Below are 24015 nucleotides of genomic sequence, written 5' to 3'. Positions count from 1 at the left end.
GAGAAAGCAATGGGAAACCACCTAATGTATTCTTTGCACTCGTAATAGAGTCATAGGATCCCTGCAGTGTGGAAGGAGACCATTTGACCCATTGAGTCTGCATTCATTCTTCGATAGAGAATCCCACTCAGGCCCTCTCCCTGTAACCGCATTTATTTACCTTGCTAATAATCCTAAACCACACATCTTTGTACACTAAGAGGCTATTTAGCATACCCGGTCCACCTAACCTGCACATTTTTGGACTGTGGGTGGAAACCAGAGCACCCAGCATATTGATCGTTTAATTTGAAAATGGAAGGTTCCTATAAACAACTGAAGACATAAACACACGACTGTGACGTGTGGAAAAATGAGCAGACGATGTGCCCATAAGCAGATCGTTACTGCTGTGCAGACACAATGTTCAAAGTCTCCGCCTGCCAATTCCTTTTTATACACTTCCCAGCTGTTAAAATTTGTTTTTAGATTCCAGGTTAGCTTATTATCATTTAATTTTCTTTTATAATCTTTTAAACACTCTAAATCATCAGGCTGACTACTACACTTTGCAACAGTAATGAGTAGGGGCAGCACAGTGTCATGGTGGTTAGCACTGCTGCCTTACAGTACCAGGGATCCAGATCAATTGTGACCTTGGTTGACTGTATGGAGCTTGCATATTCTCCCTGTGTCTGTGTGGGTTTACTCCAGGTGCTCTGGTTTCCTCCCACAATCCAAAAATGTGCACGTTAGGTGAATTGGCCCTTAGTAACTATATTGTCCCTTCGTATCAGGGGGATTAGCAGGGTAAATCATTGGGGTTACGGGGATAGGGCCTGGGGATTGTTGTTGATGCAGGCTTGATGGACTGAATGGCCTCCATCTGCACTGTAGGAATTCAATGATTCTATTTTCTTTGAACTAAAATTATCCTTAACTTCTCTGTAACTTCACAGATGGATTTTTCTTGCAGGATGATTGTTTGGCACAGTGGTTAGCACTGCTGCCTCACAACACCAGGGACCCTGGTTTGATTCCCGACTTGGGTCACTGTCTGTGCGCAGTCTGCGTGTACTCTGTGTGGGTTTCCTCTGGGCGCTCCATTTTCCTCCCACAGTCCTAAAAATGTGTTGGTTAGGTGTTTTGGCTATGCTAAGTTCTCTAACAGTGTACCAGAACAGGCACCGGAGTGTGTTGACTAGGGGATTTTCACAGTAACTTTATTATTGTAAGCCTTCTTGTGATGCTAATAAATTAATAAACTTTAAAACTTTTTTATTGGAATGGATTTTTGTTGAATGTTAAATTTATTCTTTGAATGTTTCCCACTGCTGATTTACATCATACCAATTAGTTTAGTTACCCAATTAACCTTAGCCAGCTCGTCTCTCAAACCCACGTAATTGGCTTTGCTTAAGATTTTCATTTGGGACTGGAGGATGTCACTTTTAAAATTAAGATGGAACCATGTTGTATTATGATCTCTTTTCCGGTGAGATTATTAATTAAGCTTACCTTGATACACAATACCAGATCTAAGATAGTTTCATCCATGATCAATTCCAAGTTCTAGGAAACTTTCAGAAAAATATTTAGCAAACAAGGTTCACACGTTGGCCAAATTGGATAAGGATGGCAGATTTCAACTAGATTGATGGTTACCATTACTCTTATTATTCCAGGTTTATTTAATATACCTCATTTAAATTTTCCAGTTGCTATAGTGGGATATGAATTCATGTCTCCTGATCATTATTCCAGGTCCCTGGAAGTACTAGTTCAGTCACATAACCATTATGTTACTATTCCCCATCACGGTGATGCATTGATCACAGCTCAACTTCTGAATTATCGAATATATTTGCTTGTGAGACACATGCAGGGCCACTGCTTTGTGGTAACAGAATAAATCAAAATTATTTATGAAAGGGGATTTGACATTTTCCATGAATAACATAAATCAGTGGCACTAGAAAATAAACCAATAATATCGGTTGGTTGTTATTATGTATGGCAGAGGTCTACATGTGCCATGCACACAGTTAATATCACACTACTACCTTTTCTCATGCATACAAATGATTCTATGAAATATAAATCCATATTTTTACTGAGGGCAACATTCACAACAATTATTTTGAAAAATAAGATCACATTACCATTTTTGAATGTAATCACATCATTTTAAGAGAAAAATCACTATTTTGTTTACGTGCCTATCATTTTATCCTTGGCAAATAATAATGATCCCAAAACTAGGCAAGTATAAGTCTCTTCACGTTCAGCAACACTGATATACATTGAAAACCTACTTAAATATGTGCATATCCACAATGATTGTTGGAAATGCAAAATTAATAAGAAAAAAGTATATAGATTAATTACATCTGAAGGAAATAATCAGATGAAGTCCTTCAACAGAGTTGTATTTTTATACATAGTATATCATAGAAGGGCAAAAATCAAAACTATTCAAAATTACATTTGGAGATATGAATCCATCACTTTTTTTTAAAGGAAAAAAAATCTTAACACACACAAGCAAAATAGCTCAGATACTGGATAATGGAAACAAAAATAGAAAATGCTGGAAATACTCAGTAGGTCAGGCGTCACCTGCAAACTCAGAAACAAAGTTAGCAATTCAGGTCAAAGACCCTAAATCTACAAGTTGTTTGAAGATATTAAGAGTGAGAGCAGTGACATGAAGTAAGATTATTTTAGTTACATGTTTAAAATTTGCTCCAAAAAGAGCAGTTGTAGCCTTCAATAAGTTCCTTCAAAACACCCAATATGTCAGAACTGTTCACTCCAGTTGCTTTGGGAAGTTGCTCTGTAGTTCAAGAAATGATTGACATATGTGGTCCTGAAGTGTTCTGAAGTTCTCACATGATGCAGGAATTGCAAGCAACCATGATCTAAAAAAACTCTTGCTTCTTTCAAAATTTACCTAGCACCTTATTTGAGTTATTAATTTTAGTTATTGTCTCTGTGCTGCTCTGTATTAATACTCTTTAATTTATCCATCTAGCATTGATAGATTTTTTTCAACAGGAACTAACCACCGCGGATGGTAGAAATCTGGAAAAACTCAACATATCTAGCAGCATAAGGGGGGAGCATAGTTAACAATTCCGTGAACTATTTATCTCTTGCTGCCATATCGACTGAACATTTCCAGCATTTTCTGTTTTTAATATAGACTTTATTTACCTCGTTCCTTGACGCTCACACTATCCCCGAATTATTCCAGCTGCTTGAAATATATTGCAGGCCTAGAGACACAGAAATAGATTTTCACACGCACAAAAAAATAAGTTCGCGCAAAAGAGACTTGGCACATTTGATATCATAAACGTAAGGTGTTAAGAAAAATCACAGAACGACTCACGACTCTCACTTACCACACCTCCATAGAGGGAGGCGTTACCAGCCATCCAGCCACCTGCTCCCTCAGGTGGAATATGACCCCGGCAGTTGGTGCGCATGCGGTTGGAGGCGGGCGGCACGCACCTCTGGGGTGGGGGAGGCGTGCGCGTGAGTGAGAGAACGTCATCGCGGAGTCGAGAGAGAGGGAGAGGGTGGCGCTCGAGGTAGCGGGTGGAGTGCGCGCGATCGGGAATACGCAGCCGGATTCGGACGGCGGTTTCCCTGTGGCCGTTCCTCATTCCTCTCTTCTTATTCACCTTTCCTTCACGGAAATTCACCTCTCACCGTTTCGATACACGCACCAACATATATATTTATTTGTCGTTGATTTTTGTTCGCACCGGGCTCTCACGAAACGATGTCGAGCCGCGAAGAGGAGCGCAGGAAACTGGCGGAGATCATCAACCACTGGAATGCCAACCGGCTGGACCTGTTCGAGATCAGCCAACCGACCGAGGTGAGTGCTGCGGCTCTGAAGCGCCGGTACAGGCCGCGGCCCACCGGCAGCCCTAGGCAAGGCCGGCCGCGCAACCTGGTACTGAGGATCGAGGTGGGGGGAGGACTTCGATGTCTTCGCTCTCCGCCCTTTCCACAACAAAGGGCAGCCCAGCCGGAGCTCCAGCTTGTCGGTTCGGCAGCAGGTTGGGGGTTGGGTTGGGTTTGGTTTATTTGTGGAGGGGGTGGTGGAAAGAAGAGACAACAAAATGTTGAACGAATGGTTATTCCCTCCGTGTCTCTTTGGCGTACTCGGAGTAATTTTTAATTTGGAAAGACATCTGAATTGTGTTCGCCTAAAGAATTAAAGGGCGTGTCAGTAATCCTGGACCATTATGTTGGAAACTCTGGAGGCTACTACCTAGTTTTTGGGGGTTAAAGCAGCAGAGCTGTACCTCCCTAGGACGGATCTTTCTATAACTTTTAACCAGTGTTTTTATTGAACTATTAAGTGGTTTTTTTTGCCTTTTTTTAAGGAGTACGTAATATGAGTTTGACCTATTTATCTGTAGTTTGAACGCTCACCTCCGGGCGGATTCGTCTGCTGTTTTTCTGCCATTCCCCACCCTCTTATGAGTTAACTTGATATGGATTCGAGATTCACACTTCCAAGTGTCAAGTCATGATTTTTTTCGCGAGTACTTGAGCCGAATTCCAAATGACCCTGTGCATGTCAAAAGAGCAAGTTATTCTACCCCTCCTCCCAAAAAAATCTAAATGTAATTTCACGGCCGCTGCTTCAGTACAATGAATAAAATGGGAGCAACAAATATCTTACTTATTTTCCAGGAAGATCTCGATTAAGCATGAGTTTTAATTACAGTTTGGAGACTGTGTACGTTTGTTAAAGCACACATCGTGAACCATATAAATGAGTTTAAGATATGGGCCATAAGTAAACTTTTTCAAATGCATTAGGCCATAATGGAAGTTGTATGATTGTTAGGCTAGGAAAGCTAACCAGCATTTTCTCTTGGAATTCATGTATAACTCTGGAACACTTATTTGGTTGATGTCACTGTTGTCGTTATTTGTATGTGGGGATTTCTTGTAAATAGACTCAACTCTCGTTCAGGTATCTGATAAAGTATAATAATTACTAAAAGGAAAACTGCTTTAAGATTTCCTTTCATGAATACACGGCAACAAAACAAAACATGATTATCTTGAACTCCAGTTTAAAAACTTGAGCTGTTGCACTGCACTGGTAATCAGTTTATAATATTTAACCTTCCAGATTGCCTTGTCAGAAATGTTGCTGGTTTTAACGGTCATGTATCTGTGTTTATTTCTGATTGCTCTGTTATTTTTGTGATTTCTTTGTTATACTGGGCTGGCATTTCAAGTTACTGGTTCTGATATAATGGGCTGGGTTCATGCCTTTTTTCCCATTCATTGCATTTGAAAAGTGTGTCAAAATTCAGGAATTTATGCAACTGCACTTCCATCTACCCTTGTTGAAACAAGCGTTCTGACAGAATGGACGATTTATTTTTCATTTGTGTGTAAAAGCCTCTTTAATTTGGTATGTTATTGGAGAATTAAAATATAAGGAATGCTGTACAAATCCTGTTAATATCAGTATTTGGAGGAAACTAGCATTGCATTGATTTCAGTATTTAAAGCATCAATTAGCTCAAAAATCTGTGTTCCAAATGTGTAGAACTCCAAGTAAAACTAGCATAAAAATGTTTGCCATGTTAGCAACATTTTTAACCATAAGTTGCTGTTGTTGGGCTTCTGTTTGTGCATTTTGTTTATGCACTATTTAACAAATATAGATGTGATAGCACTTCACTTTCAGATAATCATGGAGATTTGAATTTTCATACCATAACATGGTTCACCTTTTTATTCTGCAAGTCCATTGTTGCTCAGGAATTCCATACAGTGTTTCATCTAGAACAAATCTTTTTGGGGTTTTGAATAGAGGGAGAGAGGCATCAAGTGAAAGTGGTTTGGAAGGGACATTTGAGTCATAGGAGCAGAATGTATGTGCTGGAATGTCAAGCAGGAGAGGACTTCTGAATCTTTATAGCTTCAGTTTCCTGATGTCTGTGTCTTGGGATATTACTTGTTAAATATACTATATAAATATGTCTTTCTAAAGTGTGGATATGACTGCTTAAGCATACCGTAAACTTCTACTATATGAAACGTATGGGATGAGGAAGCTCCTTGCACAAAACCATGCCATAAATAATGTTTCATTCCCAGTCACTTCTATTGTTAGATTCTAGGAAATTAAACACAAACACGTAATAGAGATGTCATTGTAATATGTACTTTATGTAGCTGGTGTTTCCTTTTCAATTGTGAGTAGCATTGCTGGTAGAAATACTTCAGGACTGAAAATTTTTACCCTTTAAAAGAAATCCTGTGTTGAGTGCGTGAAGTCCTTAATTCTGTGTACTTTTTAGAGACGTTATTTTACAAAAGCTGTGGAGGTGCTTCAAATATAAATACGATATTGAAACTGGAGAAAGAGCTACCACTTATTTTTTTTGTTTTACAGCACCAAAGTCTTAGTGATTTTTTTGATGTCTGACTTTCGTTCAAATTTCCATTTTATTAAGAAGCGTCCAATATAATCTGCATGTACAGTAAAAATATATCTTCAAGTGCAGGAAAAAACTTGAAATGAGGGCAGATAAGTTTAACTAGATAACTCGCAGAGCTAGCACTTGTACAATGGGCTGATTTGGCTTTTGTGCTGTGAAATTCTAAATCTAGTTTATTCACCCAGCAACTGGAAAAAACAGTCTCCATGTAAATTGTGCATAGGACATGGACTACAACAAAAATACTTACTTTCAGTAATAGGACAAACAACAGCTAATGTAAATTTATATAGTAATTAGGACTGCATGTCAATTGAACATGCATGTGGGTAGCATTATGTTTATACAATCATCAACAATGAAGACAGCTACAAGAAAGTATAGCAGTTTAAGAAAACTTAAATGTAGCATGCTGATTTATGCATTGAATTAGCTACAAATGCAAGGGTATCATTTATTTAAGAACTCATTTTAGTTAAGTAATAGAGCTGCTAGAAAATCATCTCATCCTAAGTTTTTCAACCAAAGAAGAACCATATAGAAATATAAAGAAGTTGTGCTTAAATAGCAAATTGCAGCTAATGTTTTTTGAAGTAGTAATATGGAGAGCAACAGAGAGGGCAGACATTGTTGTATGATGGATGAGCTAATATGGGTGTTAGAGGATGGTGTTTAGATCAAATGTTGGTATATGATGGAGCAACAACATAGCTTGTTTTTTTACCTTCAAGTTTATTCTACTCCAAGCTAAGTAGAGGCACAAGCTTATGACTTATCTGCTGCAGCTATACCAGCTGTGCCTGTTATACCCTTTAGGAGATTGAGCCAATATCCATTACTTGTCTTTAAGGCAATTAGCTTACCAATGTAATTACCAAAGCATGCATTTACTGATGGATTGACAAATTCTTTCATTTAAATTAAAGCATTAGAAGAGCAAAGAAATTCAGGAACACGTTTTTTAATCTGAACAAATGAAACCAAAGTTGCACGTTTAACATTATAGATTCTACATTCTCTTTACAATATTTATGTATACACATATTGGAAAGCAATAATTATTTTTCCGTTTTGTTATTGTAACACAAGATCCAACACAACAATTTCGTGGAGCAGCATTTCTTTTCATAAGAGTTTGAATGGACATTTTCCCACGTTGATAAGTTATCAACATAGCACTCCATAGGCAGACTTTACTCACCTTGTACAATATTTCTGCCAATATATTGCACAAGTAAATTGTGATTTTTCCTTACCCTTTTAATTGAAGAATCTAACAGCACAAATACAAGCCAAGTACTAATCTATACTAATTCCATTTATCAGCACTTGGAACATAGCTGACTATGGTGTGGCAATTTAAGTACTCATCCAGATACTTCCTAAATGTTCAAGAGTACCTGCCTCCACTACCCCTCCAGGCAGCATGTTCCATATTTTCACCAGCAAGGTTTCTTTTCTAATCCCTTCTAAATCATTTATTCCTCACCATAAACCTATGCTCTGTGGTCTTAGACACCTCTGTTATACTTCTCATAATTTTGTGTACCTATTGTCAAACCCCCTCTCAACCTCTCTTGCTTCAGGGAAAAAAAATCTAGTCTATCTCGTCTCTTCCCATAGCTGAAATTTCCCATCCCAGGTAAAATCCTCATGAATCTCCTCTGCACCCTCTCCAGTGCACTCACATCCTTTAGATTGTGTGGTGACCAGAATTGTGCACACTGCTCCATCTGTGGCCTTACCAGTGTTTTATATATTGTGCCCCAGCTAATGAAGGCAAGCATTCCATATGCATTCTTCACCACCCTACCTACCTGTGCTACTATCTTCAGGGAATCAATGGACTTGTATGTCATAGTCCCTTTGTTCCTCAATACTCCCTAGGGACCTACTCTTTATTGTGTATATCCTACCCTTATTAAACCTTCCAAAATGCATCACCTTGCACGTAGCAGAACACTCCCTAGGGACCTATTGTGTATATCCTACCCTTATTAAACCTTCCAAAATGCATCACCTTGCACGTAGCAGAATTAAATTCCATCAGTCATTGCTTTGCTCAATTTGCCAACTGATCAATATCAGTCTGGAGTCTAACACTATCCTCCTCACTATAAACAACACTATCAATTTTCATGGCTTTCCGAGTCAAAGGGCACCATTTATAACTTTTTCCAATTAAATATATGATCCCTGCAGTGCTCAAAACCCCATCCAGGAAATTGGGATGTGAATCATCACTAAAGATGACTTCTTTCATATCTGAAACTTGTGTACATTTCTCCAAGTTTTAGTTTCTTTAATGTTTTGCTCTCAGCTTCCCTGCCATGGCATGGTTCATTGCGATAACTTCAACACATCAAAACTGGCATTAGGTCTTGTTTGGGGATGTAACCAGTTCATTTGCCTAGTTAAACTTCTCAATTGATCAGTTTCCTCCTTAGATGCTGGAGCATTGTTTTGTGAAGATCTAACCTGATTTATTGGGATGCAACTAACATTTTCTAGATAATGTCGCTTCAGACTTGTTTTGCTTAATGTTTAAGCCTATGTATTTAGAAGCCTCTGAAGCCTGGCTTCAAACCTTGAACTCCTTGATTTGATCAAGGATAAAATAAAATACAAAGGTCACCAATTGTGCACATTCTGCTGACCTTCCCCCACAGACCGTCCACATGCGCAATAGCAATTCCTGCTAATTTCGCAATACAATAGGGCATTGCAGGGTCTGCTTTTTAACTAGAAGTAACCTGTTTCCAACAAGGCCAGCCTCATTGGGGGGAAGACCATACTCTTGATGCTTAGTTTCAGTATGTATGTACGCCTTTAGTTTTCAGTTTTCTTTCCATGTCAGAGGCTACTTTATGGTTTCAAAAATAATTCTCTTCGAAATTGCTCATCCCGCAAAAATGCTGCCTTTATATCTATCAATCTGTGCTGTCAGGAGTATGCTACAATGGCCAAGAAATCTTCAAGCTTACTTTCTCTGCAGTAGGGAAGTTCATTCTGATGTCTTGATCCCCAAATCTGTCTTCAAAACCCTGAGATACCAATCTAGATTTAGTGTTATATGTGGTCAGTACATATCGACATATATGATGAGGCTGGCTATCCCCTATCTGGTGTGTATGGGGTGTCAGGGAGGGGCAGTTTGTCCATCCTTTGTCCCCTCCTGGCTCTCAGCTCTCACCTGTGGCTCCCCATAGCTGTTTGCATGTGACAGCGGGCACATCCCGGGCAACGGCCTCGACAAGCCAGCTAAACCAGGTGAGGGTAGCAGACGGGTCTCAACCCTCGGTGAGTTAGGGAGATGTCTACCCCCGCATGTGAAGACAAGTCGGGCGGATTGAGTTGACGAGACCAGTGGAAGGTCCAACGGTCAAGAAGGCGGTCTTCTGCAGGTGTTGTGGAACATGAAGAGCAGGACAAAGCACGGAAGATGTCCTGGTCATCCACTGTGCTTAGTCCCATCTCGAACCGTCTTGACTCTTGTCTTGCCCTGGATCTAGATGGGAATTGGGAAGAGAGAGTGAGGCTGACACTGTGCGACTCTCCCTCACTTTAATTCAAATCAAGCGCTAGTTTTGACACCAACGCCAATGCCAACCCATGACATCCAGTGGCAATGGGTGAGCAACGGAGCGGCTGGTGTGAATACACTGGGAGCTGTAGTCACGGACCTGCACGCAGGTGGCTCTGGTCTAATGGTTGTGTTCTGCTAACCGAAGCAGCAGTGGAACTCGGCGCCTACCTGGGCGACTCTTCAGAGATGCACTGCTCACTTTCGTAGAATGAGGAAGGGGCTAGAAAAGGTGCCCTAAACATTGCCTGCTTCGCTACACCCTGAAGTAGAGATGCCGGTGTTGGACTGGGGTAAACACAGTAAGAAGTCTCACAACACCAGGTTAGAGTCCAACCGGTTTATTTGATAGTAATCTCACAAGCTTTCGGAAATGGTGTACCTTTGTCAGGTGTGTGGAAGGTTCTGATTAGAGAAGGACATATAAAGTCTCACGCAGTTTGCAGAAAAAAACTGAACTGTGAGATTTTCTATGCCCTTGTCGAATCAAAACCTTCCACACACCTGACAAAGGAACACTGTTTCCGAAAGCTTGTGAGATTACTATTAAATAAACAGGTTGGACTATAACCTGGTGTTGTGAGACTTCTTACTATCACTATACCCTGGCCAGTTTACTGTGGCTGGCGGGGTCCCATCTTGTGGTCGAACAAACAAAATAAAACACAAGGTGACACTGCTCACTGGCACTTGGAATGTGCGCACGCTTTTGGACAACCCTACAGCAGACAGACCAGAAAGAAGAACCGCCTTAGTTGCCAGAGAGCTTGCAAGACACAACATTGACATCGCAACCCTGAGCGAAACTCGTCTTGCCAACGTAGGTCAGTTGACTGAAACTGGAGGTGGATACACTTTTTTTTTCTGGAGCGGTTGCAGCAGCAGTGAGCGTTGTGATGCTGGAGTTGGATTCGCCATCAGGGGTCACCTTGTTCGGAAACTTGATAGTCTACCCAAGGGTGTGAATGACCGGCTTATGACATTACAGCTTCTGCTACAGAACAGAAGTCAAGCCACCCTGATCAGTGCCTATGCCCCCACAATGAACAACCCGGACGAGATGAAAGACAAGTTCTACAAAGAACTAGATGCCCTACTATCAGCAGTGAGCAGTACCGATAAGCTGATCTTGGTGATTTCAATGTAAGAGAAAGGTGTGACTCTGCAATCTGGCAGGGAGTCATTGGGAGGTATGGAATGGGCAAGTGTAACAGTAACGGTCTACTCTTAATGAAGACCTGTGCAACACAACCTTCCATCTGCTTACCTGTAACAAGACCTCCTGGATGCACCCCTGCTCTAAGATTGGCATCTTATTGACTATGTCGTTGTCAGGAGAAAAGACAGGCAGGATGTCAGAATAATCAAGGCCATTTGTGGTGCTGACTGCTGGACAGATCACAGGCTCATTGTTTCCAAAACAAGGCTCCGCATCAGACCTAAGAGATGACCACAAGGAAGCAAGATTATGAAAAGAATCAATGCGGCCAAGCTAAAGAACCCCAGCACTGGCTGAAGACTTAAATCAAGCTTGCTGACCTATACCTCACAGGCAGCGCTGAAGATGACTGGGAATGCTTCGGGAATGTTATCCGTACATCTGCGCTGAAGATGTTCGGGCCCTCCACCCGCAAGCAGCATGATTGGTTTGATGAGAATGATGAGATACAGGCTCTACTTGTTGAAAAGCACCGTCTTCATTGGGCCTGTCAGAACAACCCATCTTCAGCTGCCAAGAAAAATGCTTTTACTAGTGCTCGCAGGACAGTCCAGAATAAACTGCGTAAAATGCAGGATGCCTGGCTGAGTGCCAAGGCAGATGAAATACAGGGATACACTGACAGAAACGACTTGAAACGGTTCTAAAGAAGCCCTCAACATTCTCTATGGACCTCAATGTCTCGGGAGTTTCCCCCCTCCTGAGTACAGATCATACAACTCTACAGAGAAGGCTCAGATCCTGCAGAGATGGGCTGAACACTTTGAAGCCTTCCTCAACCGACCGTTATCTATTAATGATGAGGCAATAGACAGGATTCCCCACGTTGATATCAACAGTGCCATGGATGATCCACTGGTAGTAGCTGAACTCACGACAGCTGTCAGCCAGCTATCCAGTGGCAAAGCCCCAGGGGCAGATGCCATACCCGCAGAGGTCTATAAAGCTGCTGGTCCTGCACTTATCGAGAAGCTCACTGAGTTGTTCCAGTCCTTTTTGAAAGCAAGGATCCATTCCTCAGGAACTTAAAAATACTTCCATCGTACACCCCTACAAGAGGAAGGGCAGTCGGCAAGTATGTGACAACCACTGAGGAACCTTGCTGCTCTGCATCACAGGAAAAACCCTCGCAAGAGTCCTGCTAAATTGTCTGGTCACTCATCTGGAGCTGGGCCTGCTTCGAGTCAGTGTGGCTTCTGCAAAGATCGTGAGACTGACGTGATTTTTGTGCGCCAATTGATTTCTAAGTCAGGAGCAGAATTGCAAGCTCTACACAATCTTTGACCTCATGAAAGCCTTCGACACTAAGCCGATGAGGCCTGTGGAGGATCATGTCAAAGTTCAGCTGCCCTCCCAAGTTCATTCAGATAGTATGGCCAGAGTACTGGACGATGGAGAATCCTCCGAGGCATTCCCAGTCACCAGTGGCGTCAAACAGGGCTGTGTGCTCACACCCACACTGTTCAGGATGATGTTTACTGCCATGCTGAATGATGCCTTCCAGGACTGTGTTGCTGGATCAGCCTCAGGTACAGAGTGGATGGGAAGCTCTTCAACCTGAGGAGACTTCAAGCTATTACCAAAGTAAAAGAGACTGTTCTGAGAGATTTCCTCTTTGCCGATTGACTGCATCCTGTATACTGGCTCAGAAATGCAAGTCAGTATGGACAAATTTTCCACAGCTTGTGACAACTTTGGATTCACCATCAACATTAAAAAGACCGGAGTCATGCACCAGCCTGCTCCTCGTGCACCATACACGGAACCCATAATCACAAAGGGCAGGAACTACAGGCACTGGACCAGTTCACTTATCTTGGCAGCTCTCCCAAACAGTGACCATTGATACAGAAGTTAACTGCAGAATAGCAAAGGCAAGTTCTGCTTTTGGTAGACTTCACTCCACTGTATGGGAACATCAAGGAATCAGCCCAGCAATAAAACTGAAGGTCTACAGTGCCGTGGTACTCACTACCCTCCTGTCTGCCTGTGAAACGTGGACTGTGTATTGAAGGCATGCAAGACGGCTCAATCATTTCCACGTGAGTTGTCTTCACAGAATATTAAGCATCAGATGGCAAGACAAAGTACTGGACACAGAAGTTCTCTCTAGAGCAAGTCTACCATCAGTACACACACTGCTGATGAGAGCGCAGACCCGGTGAGCAGGTCATGTCATCCATATGTCAGACAAGCGCATGTCCAAGCAGCTCCTTTTTGGGGAACTCTTTGCTGGAAGATGCTTGCGTGGAGGGCAGAAGAAATGTTTCAAAGACACACTCAAAGCTTCCCTGAAGTCGCTTGACATTGACACGACCACATGGGAAATGCTGGCAGAAAACCGCCCTACCTGGCACTGTCTCATCCACAAAGGCTGTCAAGCTCACGAAGCAAGGTGTATTGCTGAAGCACAACTTAAGCGCAAGCTGCGCAAGTCCAGAGCCACCAGTGCAACAACTACACAACGTCGACACAAGCCTGTCAAGTATGTGCCAGGACATTCTGTGCCCGAATTGGCCTCATCAGTCATCTTTGGACACACTGTAACCAGACTTAAAATGACTAATGGTGTCAAGGTCCTCATCGATAACGATGAACCAACAACCAACCCCTATCTAGAATTTTAGTGTATATAATCTAAATTCTTTCTAGTTCTTCATTTGGTCTTTTAACAGCTGATCTTCCAATTTATTGGCAGCACCATGGGGTCCCCTATCTCGTTATATTCCTACTTTGTTCTGTAGTACTCTTTTCTGGTTAAGCTGTGAACTCGCTTGCCCTTTCTGTAAGCTGTGAACTTGTCCCTTTTTCTCTTCCTGAATGATTGCTACATGATCTTCCCTGCAAGTGATCAAAACTCTGTGCAAATGCAAAATCTTTTCTTGGCATTGTAATCCTTTTCACATTTGCTGCCAGAACTTATACTGTGCTTTCTCGCCTTCCACATTTTTATCTTTCTGACAATGCATGGGTCTGATTTTCTGACCTTTTATCCTACATGTTCACCAAATTTTATATTCACCAGTGACCTTTCTTGCTCTTCCTGTGCTGGATGCATACCTTCACACACTGGCCCCTTATGGTATCTGTTACCTTTGTGCCTACTTTGGGTATTGGTTCTTTGAAATAAGTAGCCTTATCCTTCACTGCATTATTGTTTTATTCATCAATCAATTTTTTATTAGTTGTAGTCAGTTCCTCAGATTTGTCTATTATGTACAGTGCATGGCACCTCTTCACTCTACGCCCTGTTTAGGATCTGTAAAGGTTTAAACAGTGCCAATTAACATTGAAGTATGAACTCTAACAGTTCGATTTCTCTGCTGTATGATTGCTACTTTTCCTTCACTGCTATCACTTTGTCAGGGCCTTTTCATTCTTTTCGCCAAATTTTCTCCAAAACCTCAGCTCCAGTGAAAGTCTTTCTGCTTGCATACAACACATTCAGTTGGGCAGAAAAAGTGAGAAAACACTAATCCCTTCTAGAACAGTGGGTGTATATGATTGGACCAAAGGCAACTTCAGATCCCTACCTACACCAATTTGTATAGACTGTAACCTCCAAATTCCCTGAACACAACAGCAAGGTGGTGGTGTTCTCTGATATCTTATATAAATATACACAGCTGAAATGGGCTCAGTAAGGTTGCCATATTCTTTATCAAGCACTCCCAACATTTTGCAATAAAGCCTTCAGTTCTTGTGGCCCTGGATGTGCGAACTGTCAGTGCAACTTAGACTATCATCTTTTGTCTACCGGATTTTTCTTCCCAGAAGTTAACAAGAGTTAAGGGGAGATAGTGTCATTGTAGTATTGTCACTAGGCCAGTAATCGAAAGACCCAGGGTAAAATATGAGGACCCCTTGTAGATGGTGGAATTTCAATTAAATAAAAAAGCTGGCTCCTACTCTGCCCAAGACCACTAGAAACTACAAAACGTCGTGAATGTAGCCCAGTCTCTCTCAAACCAGCCTCCTATCCATTGATTTGTCTACACTTCCCACTGCCTCAGTATAGCAGCCAGCATAATTAAGGACCCCACACACCCCAGGCGTTCTCTCTCCAACTTCTTCCTTCAGGAAAAAGATAATAAAGTCTGAGGTCACATACCAACTAACTCAAGAACAGCTGCTTTCCTGCTGCTGTCAGATTTTTGAATGGACTTGCCTTGCATTAAGTTGATCTTTCTCTACACCCTGGCTATGACTGCAACACTACATTCTGCACTCTCTCGTTTTCTTCTCTAAGAATGGTATGTTTTATTTGTATAGTGCGCAAGAAACAATACTTTTCACTGTTGATAAATGTGACAATAATAAATCAAATCACATCAAGTAATTTGAATGCCAATACAGACCCCGTGGTGTAAAGCTCAAATTTCTTCAGTCTCTTATACCGTCTATCGAAGTCCATATATTCTTCCATGGACTGATCGGTTGTTTTCTTAAATCTATTCAAGACTTACCAGGCTTCATATGGTTCCAATAAGTTATCCTTTTTGTTTAATTTATCCGAAAGCAGAAGGTCCATTTTCTTTTCCTTATCCAAATCATTCGCGTTCCACTCTGCAAACACTTGCATCTAATTTTTAGTGGCTTTGTGAGGCTTGTGAGTTGATTGTCTGCTTGATCCCTGTTCCTTTTCAAAAATTCTTACACTGGATATGGGAGTCGCTGGCTAGGCCAGCATTTGTCACACATCCCTAATTGCTTTTGGGTAGTTGTTGGTGAGCTGCTGCAGTCCCTGTGCTGAGGTATACCCACAGTGCTATTGGAGGTGGGGGGAGGCTTAGAGATGGTGCTGTTCCCATGCACCTGCTGGTCAAGTTCAATTTCTGGTCAGTGCTAGGTGGGGTTCAATTATGATAATTTGAATGTTAAGGAGAAAGAATATATTTCTCATTGGATCTGGTCACTTCCACTTGTGTGGCACACGTGTTGCTTGCCACTTATCAACCACGGCGCAGTGGTTAGCACTGCTGCCTCGCAATGCCAGGGACCTGGGTTCATTTCTGGCCTTGGGTCACTGTGCGGAGTTTGCAAATTCTCCCTTTGCGTGGGTTTTTTCCAGGTGCTCCAGTTTCCACCCACAGTCCAAAGATGTGCGGGTTAGGTTGACCATGCTAATTGACCCTAATGTCAGGGGATTCGCAGGGTAAATCTGTGGGGTGACGGGAATAGAGCTGCTGTGGGATTGTGGCCAGTGCAGATTTGATGGGCTGAAAGGTCTCCTGCACTGTGGGGATTCTATAACCTGTATTTGAGCAGATCTTGTTTCATATGTACGTGGACTGCTTCAGTTTTTGAGTCGTCATAAATGGTGCTGAACATCAAGTAATCAATACATTCCTACCTCTGACTTGATGATCATTGAAGCAGCTGGTGATGGTTGGGTCTAGGACATAATATTCTAGGATTGAGATGATCAACCTTCAGCTACAACCATCTTCCTTTGCGCTAGGTACAACTCCAACCAGTGGAGAGACTTCCCCTGATTCTCACCGACTCCAGTTTTGCTAGGGCTCCTTGATGCAACGCTATGTCAAATGCAGCCTTAATGTCAAAGGCAATCAAGCGCCTTGCCTTGAGTTCAGCTCTTTTGTCCATGTTTGGACCAAGTCTGCAATGAGCTTAGGCCATGAATGGCCCTGGTAGAACCCAAACTATGTCCGAGCAGGTTATTGCTGAGTAAGTGCCACTTGACAGCACTGTCGGAGACACCTTCCATTACTTCAAAGATGGAGAGTAGACTGATGGAGCGGTAATTGGCTGGTTTGGATATATCCTGAGTTTTGTGGACACTCCACTTTTGGATCCAAAGCATTTTTCAACAAATAAGAATAATGGTACAGCATATTGCTCACAAATCTTCTATTAGCTAACTTGAGCTAGATGGGGTTGAGTTTGTTGTTACGCATTTAATAACAAGGACCATGATTCTGCTTTTCTATTTTTCCAGCAGGAGCAAAGAATGAAATTATCTTGTAAACTTCTATATATATTGCAGTTCTGGTTTTGGAGTATTATGTATAGTTTCGGTCCCTTTATTTAAGGAAGGATATATGTGCCATAGGGAGAATTGCAGCAGGTGTTCACCAGTCTAATTTCTGGAATGGCGGGACTATCTTTTGAGGAGAGATTTCTCAGAGCCGATGTTCCCAAGAGTTTAGAAGAATAATGGGTGATTTCACTGAAACTTAAAAAATTGTGTAAGGGGATGGAAAGGGTAGATGCAGAAAGGCTGTTTACCTGGAGGTAGGGAAGGTACCAGAGGACTGAAAAATAGTGAATGTAACATTGCTGATAAGAAGGGAGGGAGACAGCAGACACAAAATTATCGGCCGGTTAACCTGACTTCGGTCATAGGCAAGATTTTAGAGTCCGTTATTAAAGATGAGATCGCAACATATTTGAAAGTGCATGAAAAAGTAGGACTTAATCAGCACAGCTTTGTCAAGGGGAAATCATGTCTGGCAAGTCTGTTAGGAGTTCCTTGAGATAACAAGGAAGTTAGATAAATTATGTCCACTGGTTCTTCTTTATGTAGATTTCCAGAAGGCTTTTGACAAGGTACAGCATAGGAGCGTATTAAATAAGTTAAGAGCCCCTGGTGTCAAAGGTAAGATCCTGGCATGGATAGAGGATTGCTTGACTGGCAGAAGGTAGAGTAGGGATAAAGGGGTCCTTTTCAAGATGGCAGCTGGTGACTAGTGGTTTGCTTCAGGGATAAGTGCTGGGACCACAACTTTTCACAATATACATTAACAATTTGGAGGAAGGAACTGAAGGCATTGTTCAGATGTCTGTTTGCAGATGATGCAAAGATATGTAGAGGGACAGGTAGTTTTGAGGAAGCAGGTGGGCTGCAGAACGAGTTGGACAGGTTAGGAGAGTGGGCAAAGAAGTGGCAGATGGAATACAATGGGGAAAAGTGAGAGGCTATGCACTTCAGGAGGAGGAATGGAGGCATAGACTATTTTCTAAATGGGAAAATGCTTAGGAAATCAAACACCAAGGGACGTGGGAGTCCTTGTTCAAGGTTATCTAAAGGCTAACACGCAGGTTCAGTCAGCAGTTAGGAAGACAAATGCAATGTTAGCATTCATGTTGAGAGGGCTAGAATACAAGAGCAGGGACGTACTTCTGAGGCTGTATAAGGCTCTGGTCAGATCCCATTCTGAGTATTCAGAACAGTTTTGGGCCCCGTATCTGAGGAAGGACGTGCTGGCCTTGGAAAAGGTCCAGAGGTGGTTCACAAGAATGATTTCTGGAATGAAAATTTGTCGTATGAGGAACGGTTGAGGACTCTGGTTCTGTACTTGTTGGAGTTTAGAAGGATGACAGGGGATTTCATTGTGTTACTTTAAGACAGACAGTTAGGTTCTTGATTAATAAGGGGATCGGGGTTATGGAAAAAGGCAGGAGAATGGGGATGAGAAAAAAATTGGCCATGATTGAATGGCGGAGCAGACTCAGTGGGCCGAGTGGTCTTATTTTGCTCTTGTGTCTTGTGGTGTTTCCTGGGTGGGGTGGGCTGCCTAGAACCAGGGAACACAGTTTCAGAATAAGGGGTAAGCCATTTAAGACAGATGAGGAAGAATTCCTTCTGAGTGAAGAATCTTTGGAATTCTTTATGGGCTGTGGAATCATGCACATTAAGCAGGCTCAAGACCGAAATCCATAGATTTTTGGAAACTAAGACATCAAGGGATGTGGAGACAACACTCTGAAATAGATGATCTAATCTGGCTTTCTGCTATGTTCATAGTTATTTTTTTCCAACTTGTGATGCCTGGCACTGAACAAATACGAACTAACCAGGACTTTGTATAGTTGTAGCAAAATGTTCTCCCGTTGTAGTCCAGATCCCTCGATATAAAGGTTAACATTCCATTAGCCACCTTGATTCTTTTTGCACCTAGTCCCTACGTTTCAGTGATCTGTATATAGATCTGTAAATCTCTTTGGGCTTCCACTTTACCCAGCTTTTCATCATTTAGAAAATGGTTTATCCTATTTTGATTCAAAATGGGGCGAACTGATGATACTAGCCTGTACTCTCTTGAAGATGAAGTGTGACAATCAGTAAGCTGAATATAACGTAGATTTCAAATGTTATAATTTGCCTCTATAATTACTGCCCAAAAGATTGCGCATTCTTCAGTAAACAGATTATGAAGATACTTCAGGCTATAGACTTAAAATTTTCCTTCCTTGTGGCTTCCCTACCCCCGCTGAGGAGTTCACAACCTAACTGATTTATTTTTATCAGGCCAATATGATGGTGTGTGGTTTCCTGCCCACTTCCGTCACTGTGGAATCACTTTGCGCTGTGCAAACTAAGCATTGTTGGAAAGTGGGTTTGACGTTGCATTGGAATGAGGCATTTATTAGACAAATATCTTTATTAAGTCAAAGACTCCATTCTGCTTTGAGGAGTAGGGATTGTTAATTAGGTATCATGAAATTTTGGGGATAAACAGTTAATCATTATTCTGTACTTGATGTCCAGTGATTTTAATGAAAGCATCACCATGTTCACAGTTATAGGTAATGCCTTTGGTTTGAGGAACCGGGTTTATGATTGCAACCTTTGTTGTTTTGAATATAGTTAAGATGGTCAATTATTCTGTACAATTAAAAGCTGCTGTTGTCTTCAGAATCAATGGCAGAACAATTTCTTGATTTTGAACATCTTAAATTTAAGTTTAGGAATTAATGACTTCTTTTTCAAATTGGCAAGCAGTAACTGATGGGGTGCTACAGGAATCGGTGCTGGGACCCTAGCTATTCACAATATTTTTCATGATTTGGATGAGGGAACAAATGTAATATCTCAAAGTTATCATGTTGGGTGGGAGGGTGAACTGTGATGAAGATACAGGGATCCTTCAGAATGATCAGGACAGGTTGGGCGAATGGGGTGATCAAAGGCAGGTGCAGTATCATTTGGATAAGTGTGAGGTTATTCACTTTGGAAACAAAAACAAGAAGGCAAATCGCTACCTGAATGGCAATCAATTGGGAGAAGGGAGTGTGCAGTGGTGCACAAGGACACCCAGGTCCCAGTCGTTGAAGGTAAGCATGCAGGCATAACAGGCGGTAAAGAAGGCAAATGCATGTTGGCCTTTGTTGCAAGAGGTTTTGAGTACAGGAGCAGGGATGTGTTGCTGCAACAATACAGGGCCTTGGTGTGCAGTTTTGGTCTCCTTTTCTGAGTTAGGATGTTCTTGCTCTCAAGGGAGTACAGCAAAGGTTTACCAGGCTGATTCGAGGATGCCTAGTCTGATGTATGTGGAGAGATTAAGTAGGTTAGCATGATTTTCGCTGGAGTTCAGACGAATGAGGAGAGAATCCCATAGAGACTTAATTCTAACACGACTAGACAGAGTAGATGCAGGGAGGATATTCCTGATGATGGGGAAGTCCAGAACCAGAGGAAGTAGTTGATACCAAAACATTGAACGCGTTCCAGAGGTGGCTGAATGAAGCACTTTGGGCAAATGGGATCAAAGGTTCTGGTGGGAAAAAGCAGGATTAGGCTGTTGAGTTGGATGATCAGCCATGATCATAACGAATGGCAGAGCAGGCAGAAGGGCCAAATGGCTGCCACCTGCTCCTATTTTCTACATTTGTTTATTTTAAAGGTGACTTTGCTGACAAAAGTAAAGTTTTAAAATCAAAAATTCAGTTTTCTATATTCATTAATTCAACATGTACATTTTATTTACATATTCAAATTATGCATTCTACCAGATGCTTGTGTAATTTGCCAAGTATTTAGTTTAGAAATGTAGAATTTGTGTCTTGGGCTCTTATTTTTTATTTCAGGCATTTTTTTAAAAAAAATTCTTCAGTGTCAGTAATCCTTGTGCTAGAGAGATCAGGCAGAAGCAGGGCAAAAAGCAAGAGAAGTCTGGATTAAAATGTATTTATTTCAATGCAAGAGGCCTGATGGGCAAAGCCGATGAACTCAGCATGAATGGGTACGTGGGACTGGGAAATTATGTCTATCACTGAAACATGGTTAAGGGAGGGACAGGACTAGCAGCTTAATGTTCCAGGGCACAGATGCTATAAAAAAGACAAAACAGAAGGTAAGAAAGGGAGGGGAGTTGCGCGTTTAATTAGGGAAAACATCACAGCAGTACTGAGAGGGGATATTTGAGGGTTCGCCCACTGAGTCTATAATGGGTAGAACTGAGAAGGGGGAAATCACATTGATAGGACTGCACAGTAGGCCCCAAATAGTCAGCAGGAAACTGAGGAGCAAATGTGTAAGGAGATTACAGCTCTGAGGAAAAATAGAATGGTAATAGTAGGAGACTTTAGCTTTCCCAACATTGACTGGGACGGCCATAATATTAAGAGGCTTGGATAGTGAGAAATTTCTCCTACAGTATGTGGATGGCCCGACTAGAGGGGGCGAAACTTGATCTCTTCTTGGGACGTAAGGAAGGGCAAGTGACAGAAGTGTTAGTGAGGGATCACTATGGGATCTTTGGGATAATTCTAATTAGTTTTAAGATAGCTATGGAGAGCAATAGGTCTGACCCAAAAGTTAAAATTCTAAATTGGGGCAAGCCAATTTTGATGGTATTAGACAGGAACTTTCAACAATTGATTGGGGAGTCTGGCAGGCAAAGGAATTGCTGGTAAGTAGAAGGCTTTCAGAAACATGTTAACCAGGGTTCAGGGTAAGCACATTTCTTTTAAAGTGAGGGGCAAGGCTGGTCAAAGTAAGGAACCCTGGGTGACTTGGGATGTTGATGTCCTGGTCAAGAAGAAGTAGGAGGCACATAACATTTGTAGGCAGCTGGGGTCAGGTGGATCCCTTGAAGAGTATAGAGGCTGTAGCAATAGAGTTAAGAGAGAAATCAGGAGGACAAAAGAGGTACACAAGATTGTTTTGGCAGATAAGGCAAAGGAGAATCCAAAGGGCTTCTACAAATACATAAAGGGCAAAACAGTAACTAGAAGAGAGTGGGGCCTCTTAAGGATCAACAAGGTCACCGAATGTGTGGATCCATGAGATGGGCGAGATCCTAAATGAATATTTCTCATCACTATTTACTGTTGAGAGGCATGGATGTTGGGGAACTTGGGGAAATAAATTGTGTGATGTCTTGAGGAATGTGCATAATACAGAGGAGGTGCTGTACGTCCTAAAGCACATCAAGGTCGGTAAATCCTTGGGACCTAATGAAGTGTATCCCAGGACGTTGTGGGAGGCTAGGGAGGAAATTGTGGGTCTCCTAGGAGAGATATTTGAATCATTTGACAATCACAGGTGAGGTGCCTGAAGATTGGAGGGTGGCAAATGTTGTGTGTTTGTTTAAGAAGGGCTGGAGGGAAAAGCCTGGGAACTACAGCCCAATGAGCCTTACATCTGAAGGGGTGCGTTGTTAGGTATTCTGAGAGATAGGATGCACAGGCATTTAGAGAGCCAATAACTGACTAGGGACAGTCAGCATGACTTTGAGAGTGGAAAATCATGTGTCTTAAATTTGATTGAGAGATTTGAAGGGGTAACCAAGTAGATAGATGAGGACAGTGCAGTTGATGTTGTCTACATGGACTTTAGTAAGACCTTTGACAAGGTACCGCATGATAAGCTGTTGCATAAGGTTAAATCCTCTTGATATCCAGGGTGAGGTAGCCAAATGGATGCAAAATTGACTTGATGACAGGAGATGATTTGTAGAGGGTTGTTTTCAAACTGGAGGCCTGTGACCAGCAGTGTGCCTCAGATCAGTGCTGGGTCCACTGCTATTTGTCATTTATATTAATGATTTGGATGAGAATATAGGAGGCATGATTAGTAAGTTTGCAGATGACACCAAGATTGGCACAGTGGACCCGGAGGAAGGTTATCTTGGATGGCAACTGGATCTTGATCAATTGGGCCAGTGAGCTGGAGAATGGAAGATGGAGGTTAATTTAAATAAATATGAAGTGATGTATTTTGGTAGATTGAAGCAGGGCAGGACTTAATGGTAGGGCGTTGGGCACACTATAGAACAGAGATCTAGGGGTACAGGTTCATAGTTCCTTGAAAGTGAAGTCACAAGTGGATAGAGTGGTGAAGAAGGCATTCATGCTTGGTTTTGTTGGTTAGAACATTGAACACAGGAGTTGGGGCATCTTGTTGAAGTTGTACAAAACATTGTAAGGCCACACTTGGAATACTGTATACATTTCTGGTCACCCTATTACAGAAAGGATATTATTAAACTAGAGAGAGTGCAGAAAATATGTACTAGGATACTACCAGGATTTGATGGTTTGAGTTATAAGAGGCTGGATAGACCAGGACTTGGGGGTGATTTTGTAGAAGAATATAAAATAATGGGTGGAGCCTAGATCAGTTAGGTAGTCAACATCTTTTCTCAAAGGTAGGGGAGTGTGAAATTAGAGGGCATTGATTTAAAGGGAGAGGTACAAAGGGGCCTGAAGGGGTAATTTTTTTCACTGAGGGTGTCTGGAACAAGCTGCCAGAGGAAATACTAGAGGTGGGTGCAAATTTGTCTTTTAAAGAGCATTTAGGCAATTGTGTGTATAGAGCAATATGGGCCAAACGCGAGCAATTGGGACTAGCTGAGTGATTTTAAAAAGGGGCAAGATGGGCTAAGGGGCCCGTTTCCATGTCATTAACCTCTGACTCTACAACTCTACGTTTAAAAAAAAGGTTGTTGACCTCTGCAATAGACTATGCTTGCTCAGTTGAAGGAGGGGAATTGATGAGT

The 24015-nt window shown here is 41.9% G+C and overlaps 2 protein-coding genes across 11 annotated transcripts in view; one reads left to right on the top strand and one right to left on the bottom strand.

The window, feature by feature from the left end:
• LOC145350865 (uncharacterized) overlaps positions 1-3435 on the bottom strand; it is a 191342-nt gene extending 187907 nt beyond the window's left edge. For both annotated transcript variants that reach the window (XR_013888255.1, XM_080200252.1), the window contains exons 1-2: positions 3387-3435; positions 3196-3257 (exon numbers count right to left, since the gene is read on the bottom strand). The gene's annotated coding sequence lies outside the window, so the exon portion shown is untranslated. The remainder of the gene's footprint in view (positions 1-3195; positions 3258-3386) is intronic.
• A 120-nt stretch (positions 3436-3555) lies between these two features.
• Positions 3556-24015, top strand: part of afdna (afadin, adherens junction formation factor a) — a 240997-nt gene continuing 220537 nt past the window's right edge. For all 9 annotated transcript variants that reach the window (XM_080200251.1, XM_080200249.1, XM_080200246.1 and 6 more), the window contains exon 1: positions 3556-3868. In XM_080200251.1, coding sequence (XP_080056377.1) covers positions 3770-3868 — 99 coding nt within the window. In that variant the 5' untranslated portion in view covers positions 3556-3769. The remainder of the gene's footprint in view (positions 3869-24015) is intronic.

The sequence above is a fragment of the Carcharhinus amblyrhynchos genome, chromosome 12 (genome assembly GCF_965287045.1).
Source record: "Carcharhinus amblyrhynchos chromosome 12, sCarAmb.v2.hapA, whole genome shotgun sequence".
NCBI lineage: Eukaryota > Metazoa > Chordata > Chondrichthyes > Carcharhiniformes > Carcharhinidae > Carcharhinus > Carcharhinus amblyrhynchos.
Note: the sequence above shows the minus strand (reverse complement) of the source record. Positions and strands in the feature narration are given on the sequence as shown.